The sequence below is a fragment of the Lingula anatina genome, chromosome 10, assembly GCF_051362555.1.
Source record: "Lingula anatina isolate TDL-2025a chromosome 10, LinAna3.0, whole genome shotgun sequence".
Taxonomy (NCBI): Eukaryota; Metazoa; Brachiopoda; class Lingulata; order Lingulida; family Lingulidae; genus Lingula; species Lingula anatina.
Genome location: NC_141776.1, coordinates 3,281,861 through 3,291,848, shown reverse-complemented (window position 1 = coordinate 3,291,848; position 9,988 = coordinate 3,281,861). Strand labels below are relative to the sequence as shown.

Below are 9,988 nucleotides of genomic sequence, written 5' to 3'. Positions count from 1 at the left end.
AAGTCATGTAAACGCTAGCGCTAAGGTGTATAGCTACAGGGTCACTAGTGATTGATTCAAACATGGAGCGGATTACACAATTGACGAATTGAAAAGACAAAGGGATGTTTTGTATATTTACACAAAGTCAGCTTGATCGGGCTATTCTTCAAAATGTTTTGCTTTCTTCAAGAAAGAGAATGTTTTACTTTGATTCGCTTGGCAAACAAAGCAGACGAAGCAACTTTTATTATTATATATAGGACATAGACATAGAGTTTCATTTGTTATTCTCTGTTTTTACCGCTTGTTAAAAAATAATCGTAGGGAAGTAGAAACGGGAAAGGGTTTTTATACAAGTTGTACCCCAGTATGTACAGGTAGGTCACACGGAACCCGTTGTGCCCACCCCCCCCCCCCCCCCCCCAACTACGTACGCCATTGTATCGTTATCATGAACTGAGTATATGAACAATTTGCACCTGACTCAATCATATTTATCTCTTTTATATACATGATCTTGTTTGATTGACCAAAAATTTACTGCACTTGTTGAGACAAACACATCAACAGCAATTTAAAAGGGAAATTCCCTTGAAATAATCCCCTTTCGTCACCTCTAATTATAGAAAGCCGCCATTTGTACAGTCTGTTTCCAACTAGTAAGTTAACCTGATATTTTATTAAAATGTGATTTATCTACCAAATAGATATAAACAAGTGACATATACCTCGTTGCCACTGGGGTGACTAATTGATGTTAATATTTCGGTACAATGTTCCTTCCTCCGTCATGACAAAATTGATGAAATTGTTTGTCAGTAAGGATATTCGTGGGTAATTTTGATATTACTTTCTTTTGCGTTTTACGTGACGATTTCCAAAATCCCCAAGTCTAAGAGTTCATTTGACAAGAATGATTTAACGATAACACCAATAGGACCCTTAATACATGTAGCGACATTTAAGCTGCACAGAACATTTCTTCTGGGTATGTGCGTGTGTGTGTGTGTGTGGGGGGGGGGGGGGGTCACGACAGATAGGAGCGGGATTGAGACCACAGATGGATGTGATAATGTAAAAGCAATTGTATATTTTTGTATATTTTATGTCATGGTGACTTCTCCGTGCCAAGCTGCATCTTTTATCATACATGGGTCTGTACATATTAAGCCATTGTACATTTCATCTTTTTATATATCTAAACTTGATGCTTATCCATCTTAATTCAGACGAGTGAAATTCAGACATACGTCGCACTCTTCGTTGGAATGTCTACAGTATAGCCACCAGCCAGTATGAAGGACACAGAGCTTCGTACGGCTGCACGGGCTGGAGATATAGAGAGGTTACAGCATCTGCTGACTGCCGGGCAGTGCCACATCAATGACCTGGACTGGGTAACAACTTTGATTTCTCTCTCTTTAGTTACGCCGATGTTGATAATTTTAATAGAATTTAACGCTGCACATAAGAAATAACGATTTATTTAATTCAGACAACCCATGCCATAGACTGAATCATCCACTGCATCATTTCACTTTCCCTTCCCTCTTTCCTCTACACGAGGTTTTCTATGTGATAGGCTGGCATATATTATACCAATGTAAACGATATAATAAGTTAAACACGAATCCCATACATGTAACATGTTTTTATACATTTACCACGTGAACATATAAAATAAACGATCTGCTTTTGCGTTTGCATGTTCCTGTGATATTTTGTTTCCATACAAACCACTATGGTACAGTGTTATAACAATCACAGCGTTGTACACAGTCAGAACACAGCATTATGCCCACATTTACATACAGTTAAATTTTAATAGAATTTAACACTGCAGGTAAGAAATAACGATTTATTTAATGCAGATGACCCATGCCATAGACTGAATCATCCACTGCATCATTTCACTTTTCCTTCCCTCTTTCCTCTACACAAGGTTTTCTATGTGATAGGCTAGGCATATACCAATGTAAACAATATAATAAGTTCAACAAGAATCCCATACATGTAACATGTTTTATACATTTACCACGTGCACATATGAAATAAACGATCTGCTTTTGCGTTGGCATCTTCCTATTATATGTTGTTTCCATACAAACCACTATGGTACAGTGTTATAACAATCACAGCGTTGTACATACCCGTATCAACAAAGGGCTGTTAATGCAGCCCCTATACAGAACCAAACTTATAGTTAACACGGCACCCATCAATCGCTATATATATATATATATATATATATATATATATATATATATATATATATATATATATATATTTCTACTGCACTTGAAATATATGTGTTTAATCAGATTGTTTCTACTTATCCACAGGGTGGGAAGATACCACTTCACTTGGCTGCAGTTCACGGCCACACACAATGTGCCCAGCTTCTCCTCCAACACGGGGCGGATACCAGTATACAGGATTGGGTGAGTGTAGAATAGTCAGAACACAGCAGTATGGCCACATTTATGCACATTGTCATTTTCCCTTAACTTGTGAGAAGAAACATTATTGTGGTTTATATTCTATATGAATAAATCAACATAAAGCACATTGTAAAATAGAACACGGCATAATGTTTTCAGTAGTTCAACTAGTTAAGTATAATTACATGTGAAGTGTGATGTTAAATATAGAAGTACAAATAAAGTTATTTCATTTAATATCCATTATTTCTTTCAATATTTTACATAGAATTGACAACTTGAAATGATGATTTTATTAATCCACTGCATCACTGAGCTATTAATACAGACCCAATACAGAGGCCAAATTTAATATTAACACAGCACCGATCATTTTGTTCAGTTAAGCTTTGTCATCAAACCCAATACTCTTTTCTACTGCACTTGAAATATATGTGTTTAATCAGATTGTTTCTACTTATCCACAGCTAAGGAAGACACCACTTCACTTGGCTGCAGTTCACGGCCACACGCAATGTGTCCAGCTTCTCCTCCAACACGGGGCGGATACCAGTAATCAGGATAAGGTGAGTGTAGAATAGTCAGAACACAGCAGTACGGCTATACATTTATGCACATTGTCATTTTTCCTTAAGTTGTGAGAAGAAACATTAATGTGGTTTATATTCTATTGACCAAGTCTTTTTCTCATTTATGAATAAATCAACATAAAGCACATTGTAAATTAGAACACGGCATAATGTTTTCAGTAGTTCAACTAGTTAAGTATTATTACATGTGAAGTGTGATGTTAAATATAGAAGTACAAATAAAGTTATTTCATTTAATATCCATTATTTCTTTCAATATTTTACATAGAATTGACAACTTGAAATGATGATTTTATTAATCCACTGCATCACTGAGCTATTAATACAGACCCGATACAGAGGCCAAATTTAATATTAACACAGCACCGATCATTTTGTTCAGTTAAGCTTTGTCATCAAACCCAATACTCTTTTCTACTGCACTTGAAATATATGTGTTTAATCAGATTGTTTGTACATATCCACAGTTTGAGATGACACCACTTCACTGGGCTGCATATCAAGGCCACACACAATGTGTCCAGCTTCTCCTCCAACACGGGGCGGATACCAGTATACAGGATTTGGTGAGTGTAGAATAGTCAGAACACAGCAGTATGGCAGCATTTACGTACAGTTCATTTTTCCTTAAGTTGTGACAGAAACATTATTGTGGTTTACATTCTCTTGACCAAGTCTTTTCTCATTTATGAATTAATCAACATAAAGCACATTGTAAAATAGAGCACGCCATAATGTTTTCAGGAGTGCAATTAGTTAAGTATAATTATGTTTGAAGTGTGATGTTAAATATAGAAGTACAAACAAAGTTATTTTATTAAATATCCATTATTTCTTTCAATATTTTACGTAGAATTGACACATTGAAGTGACGATTTTATTAATCCACTGCACCACTGATCTGTCAATACAGGCCCAATACAGAGGCCAAATTTAATATTTACACAGCACCTATCATTTTTTTTTTCAGTTAAGCCTTGTCTTCAAACCCAATACATTTTTCTCCTGCATTTGAAATATATGTGTTTAATCACATTGTTTGTACATATCCACAGTTGGGGAGGACACCACTTCACTGGGCTGCATATCACGGCCACAAACAATGTGTCCAGCTTCTCCTCCAACACGGGGCGAATACCAGTATACAGGATTGGGTGAGTGTAGATTAGTCAGAACACAGCAGTATGGCTACATTTATGCACATTGTCATTTTTCCTTAAGTTGTGAGAAGAAACATTATTGTGGTTTATATTCTATTGACCAAGTCTTTTCTCATTTATGAATAATTTAACATAAAGCACATCTTGAAATAGAACACGGCATAATGTTTTCGGTAGTGCAATTAGTTAAGTATAATTTCGTTTGAATCGTGGTTTTTAATATAAAAGTACAAACAAAGTTATTTGATTAAATATCTATTATTTTGTTCAACAATTATTTTACATAGAAATGACAAATTGACAAATGATGATTTTATTTTTCATCTGTAACACTGGGCGAGCTGTTAATACAGCCCCTGTAAAGAAGCCAAACCTAATATTAACTCGGCACCGATCAGTTTTTTTAAATTATATAACTAATGTAAATATCACCACACTTTCAAGTATATAACACATAACACGCCCAATTTGAGAAACTAATGAAATTAATGAAAGTATAAAAAGGGAATATTTAGTGTTTCTGAGAAATATTTTATATTATTTTAAAAAATTAAAAAATAAAATATCCAAAATAAATGTGTGTGAACATTTTATCCTCTTCGTGTTCCTTAACTTTTTATAACATTTGTTCTTGGGAATATTTTTCCTCTTGGGAAAAATTTGTTTGGTTGTTATGTTGTAAAGTAAATGAAATACACTTTCACTAATTGCAAGTTATAATTGAAGAATAATCAAGTATGAGTAAAAGGAAAGGGAATTATTGTGTGCAAGTTAAATTTCTTTCACAGTCAACAAGTGTAGAGATTGTTTTCGCAGTCGAAAAAGATGGAACATGTCAGTCACATAGCCCGATTTGATTGGTTATTTTATTTTTTTTTCAGTTAAGTCTTATTATCAAACCCGAAACTTTTTTACTGCATTTGAAATATACGTTTTATCATATACTTTGTACATATCCACAGTTTTTCATGAGTACGCCACTTCACTTGGCTGCATATAGCGGCTGTACACAATGTGTCCAGCTTCTCCTCCAACACGGGGCGGATACCAGTATACAGGATGAAGTGAGTGTAGAATTGTCGAAATATATATTATAACGTGGCTCCGCTTTATTTTCTCGAGTCACATAAAACAATTATTTCTTTATCGCATTATTCTTTAGTTTGTAGTTCATTACTTGTATTGATGTACATGAAAAAGCATTTCATGTTAAAGTATTTTAGCAACACACTGTAAGTCATGCATATGTATTTAATTGAATAGTATGTATTTGAGATAACACACTGTCATCCTAGCGATATATGCCAGAACACCTCATTAAAGTCGCAGCACATTATGTGACATTGAGAGAAAGACCTGGCATTTCACTCTGAAACACACTTTAGGGCAAATAAGCAGTATATTGCCATGGTCACATACCGTAACATCTCTAGGTATGTACAAGGATGGTGTATCTTTAAAATTAGGGGAGTGCTGGAAAACACTTTTCACCGGTCTGTATAAAGCGGTTTCAATTTTGTCCCCTATAGTTCATAATAATTTCTTTATATATATCGTAGGCGAAAAAGACACCAAGAATGTTGACAGAAGAAAGAGAGTGCACTGCCGTAGTTGAACTGCTGAGGCGTTTTGAAATACATGACATACAGGTATATGTACCAGTGAGAAATTGTTAAACGCACATTGGATTATGATGCATTGAGCTTTAATAGTAATTTTTTTCATATTGGAGAATCGTTTGTAGTTGCTAATTTTGTAGGACTGTTGTGTACGTAATTTTTTTGGTGTTTTTGAACATCTTGTGTTACATTCCTTTAAAGATATCTCATGGAAATATTTGATTCGTGAATTAATATACAAGGAATATATTGAAATTTAGGCAGAGCCCCAGAGTACAGCGCGTTGGGGGCTATATTTATTGGCATAACTGCATACGGGTGTCTTGATATATGTAGTATACATGTATCTGTATTCACCTTATACTGGTACCTACAAAATAGCCTTGTTAATTCCTTACAGCTGTACATTCATACCAGAACTTTAGAGCACCTTGCTGAAATATTAGGCCCTGAAGAATATGGCATATTTAACCTGACCAACTTAGACCCGAACTTTCCTGATCTGCTTCAAATCAGAAAAATTCTAGGAGTGAAAGATTGGCTTGCCATGAACAATCACACCACTATTAAAGATATAAGGGATGGGCTACTGGCTGCAAACCTTCCGCGTCTGTCCCGTAAGTAATCCACTAAAGTAAACCGCTATTATTTCGATGTTATAAAAATCATCTTATTGCATGATCTCGATGCAACAGAAATCGAACTGTAAGATTGGGGATAAATAGAAAAGATAAGGGTAAAATATAGATAAAATGTATACCTCTATATACATGGATGTGTGGCTGTATCAAGGAATTTCTCTTTTTGCCGTACTTATTTATTAATCTATTTATTTATTATTTTATTTATTTTTTTTTTTGCCCAGTGAATTGTAATATTTATTTGGCCAAGATATGTCTACAAAGATGGCAGTAAACTAATGTAAATATGTATTTATATGCGCTGTTAACATGTACACTAAAACGACCAATTGCCTGCTTCACATTTTTTAATTAACTGACTGAGTATGAAAAACACATCAGACCCAGTGTCTGCATCTCACTATATTTAAGATCTATTAATTTTTATTTGTAACAGGTGCGGCAGTAGAGTATTATACTCAGGTGGTAACGAATATCTCAAACATGTCCCCCGATGAATTTGAAACACTCTGTAGAACCCTGACCACTGCAAAGTACATGCACCAGCACACACCAAGTTCAACGACCCGTGGTCTTAAAGGTACAAGGTGAGTGAAGTTTCGCCATGGCGTGAGGTGTTGGAATATCAACGTTTTTTCTTCGATTATTTTTTTCTGGTATATATGGGAAATCGTTGCGTTAAGCTAGGCATTAATGAATATACAGGTATATCACGCACACACACACCCACACACATTTTAGAATACAGGGTACTTTTCTCAATTGCTTGTGCGCCCTCCGGTTGTTTACATACATGTGCATGTACTTGTACGCACGTGTGTTTATCTGCAAGCATGTATGCATTTTCTGTCATAATACACATGTATCCTTCATGTTCACAGTTTACCATTGGATCAATACCGCCAGGACGCGTTCATTGCGCACAGTGAAGAGGATGAGTCCACTATAGAACCAGTCCTGCTCCAGCTAAAAGAAAGCGGGATCCAGTGTTGGTACGACAAAGAAGACCTCATTCCTGGAACATATGTGATTTATGAAACTGTTGAGGCGATTAGTGCATCTATGTTTTCCATCTTGTTCCTGTCCAAGAGTTTTATCCAGAGTGGTCGGTGCAAATTCGAGATGGAGAATATCATACGGAATGCCACAGAGAAAGAGCATGGCGTCATCCCTGTTGTTATGAACATAACGCCAGAGGAAATTCCTGATGGATTACGCAACTGGAAACATTTCTTTTTCGATGATCAAGAGCTCGTTTCAAAGATTTTGGCAGTTATAAAAGGTATTGAAGTTTTTTTTTTTTTTTTTAATTTTGCTGTATCTTTTGTTGTAAGGGCCTTATACCCAGTATTATAGATTTTAACATAGATGGATATATATATGTTAAGCCATTTCTTCGTATATAAGATAGATAATTTATAAATGCTAAATTTATTCTACGTATTTTAAACCAGCCATTTAGATGGAATATCATGTTTCTATATTGATCGACACTTATTGACAACAGAGAATATTTGTGATATTGTTTTACATTTACACATGCATATATACTATATGCTTATCTTCCATTAAAACAGGGCCAAAAGTAATCCCCACGTATGGCCAACTTCGACAAGAGAACGGGATTTTGCGAGACGAGAACGAGGTTTTACGAGACGAAGTCCGGAAATTGACAGATAAACTTCGTCTTCAGAGCCAATAAATGGATGTCAGTCGACGTAACGTGGTTTTATGTAACTGGCATATATAAGGCTTGATGTCTCAAATGATCTTAAAATTACACCAGAGTATATTTGATTAAATAAATGGTTGTTTCATTCCTTGAACTCTTTGTACAATTATTTTGTGAAACTGCTCGAGTGATGTCCCGGTCTTCTTGTACATTTTGTATTCATTCCAATGCCAGGCCCACTGATTGTGTTTATATGTACGGGGGAGATCTCCTTATAACTACTTCATATTCAGTACTCCTCTTAACACGTGTCACACCGTATTCTTCATTCTTATTCCTAAATTTCATTTTAGCCACTCAATCAATGATATGGTTACTGATGACTTTTTTAATAGAAAACTGTGTACTAATATATATACATGTGTCTACGAAAATTGGCGGCCATTTTGGATATATCATTTTTCCCATTTGGGATTCCTTGGGATTTTAGTATCTCGAGCAAATACAAAACGTTTAATATCATTCCCAGGACGTTACCATGATTTTTTTCTCTTTTTTATAATTTGTTTTATAAAAACGTAATAAAACGTTCTGTGTTTTCTGAGAAGCTTCAGTGTAATAAATAAGTTGCCATTTTGACAGGTTCACCACAGGTTTTGTCAATTCAACCTGAACTATTAGACTACACATTTATTATGCTGTAAATTCTACGCTTAATGCTTAAATATCAACAAAGGTTTTGTTTGTGATATCATGCTTAGTGTAGGAGTAGAACTTCCACTGATTCTGCTGGGTATCATAGCTGTAATTTCATAAAGTGAACTTTAATTTATTTATTTATTATTTATTTATTATTTGCCGTACGTTTTCATACCACTGTGAACTTGGTATTGAATGCAGAAAGCAAATATCTGTTTTCTCGTTTGTTTCTGTTCAGTTTTGTTGTCGGTGACAAAAATTCATATTATGTAATCGTTTTCCAAAAAGGTTTATGGTTTCAAAAGTTGTGCACTTACTGACTAGTAGAAAAAGCAATGTATTTTTATATATCTTTCTTATATATAATGCATATGTCCTGCTTTTTAAGGATACGATTCATATGCTATAAACCATTCCTTTTTTTAATCGTATATGTGTTATTTATCTTAATGTGAAATGCTATAGATTTGCAATATAGTACGTTATGACTCTTTATACATCATGGTTCCAAACCATAAATGTGTTTAATCGCGTAAGTTCTTTTTTATCTTTATGAGATAAATATCTTTATAAGCTATAGAGTTACCATCTTTACTATATAGTATGTCATATCACTTAATATATCATGGTTCCAAACCATAACTTAAAATCCTTTTTAGTGTGTTTGTGAAAAGTGTGAGTTCTACTAGTGTACTGGTAATATACGTACATGTATGTTATCACCTCGTATCTCAAATTCCACAATGGTATGTCCTAAATTACAACTTGAAACCATGGTCTATTATGTGCTTTATGTAGTCCAAGTTAGTAATTAAGTTGGTTGCGTTATGTATATTGTTGTTGCTTTTGCTTCTAAGTGCTGAAATAAAACGAATCAGAAAAATGCTTACAATGTTTGAATTTTTAATGGAAGTTAAGCTTAAATGTGGTTTGATAACCGTCAGACACAGTCAAATCACACTGCTTTTTAAGTATACATAATATCTAATAAGGGTAAACTATTGGAACTTGAGATCAGATATATTTTATGAGAAAACGACTGATACAGGTTATGAAATGCTTGCATACATCGTGAAAACAAGCGCTAATTACAGAGATGAAAGTTACGCGAATAAATGTCGTCTATCTTTGACTTCATTTTATACCTGTGGGGAATAATAATAATATCTTCTGGCAGTAAACAT

General features: G+C 34.6%; 2 protein-coding genes across 2 annotated transcripts; both read left to right on the top strand.

The window, feature by feature from the left end:
• Positions 1-1,277: 1,277 nt before the first annotated feature.
• LOC147759400 (uncharacterized) lies at positions 1,278-4,197 on the top strand. Its single transcript, XM_086997438.1, has 5 exons — positions 1,278-1,379; positions 2,325-2,423; positions 2,891-2,989; positions 3,481-3,579; positions 4,069-4,197. The coding sequence occupies exons 1-5, from the start codon at positions 1,278-1,280 to the stop codon at positions 4,180-4,182; spliced, it is 513 nt and encodes a 170-aa protein (XP_086853564.1). The 3' UTR covers positions 4,183-4,197.
• An 895-nt stretch (positions 4,198-5,092) lies between these two features.
• LOC106170122 (uncharacterized) lies at positions 5,093-9,689 on the top strand. Its single transcript, XM_086998133.1, has 6 exons — positions 5,093-5,237; positions 5,733-5,822; positions 6,193-6,409; positions 6,870-7,020; positions 7,315-7,715; positions 8,011-9,689. Exons 1-6 carry the CDS (start codon positions 5,142-5,144, stop codon positions 8,133-8,135), a joined length of 1,080 nt encoding a protein of 359 aa, XP_086854259.1. The 5' UTR covers positions 5,093-5,141; the 3' UTR covers positions 8,136-9,689.
• Positions 9,690-9,988: the final 299 nt, after the last annotated feature.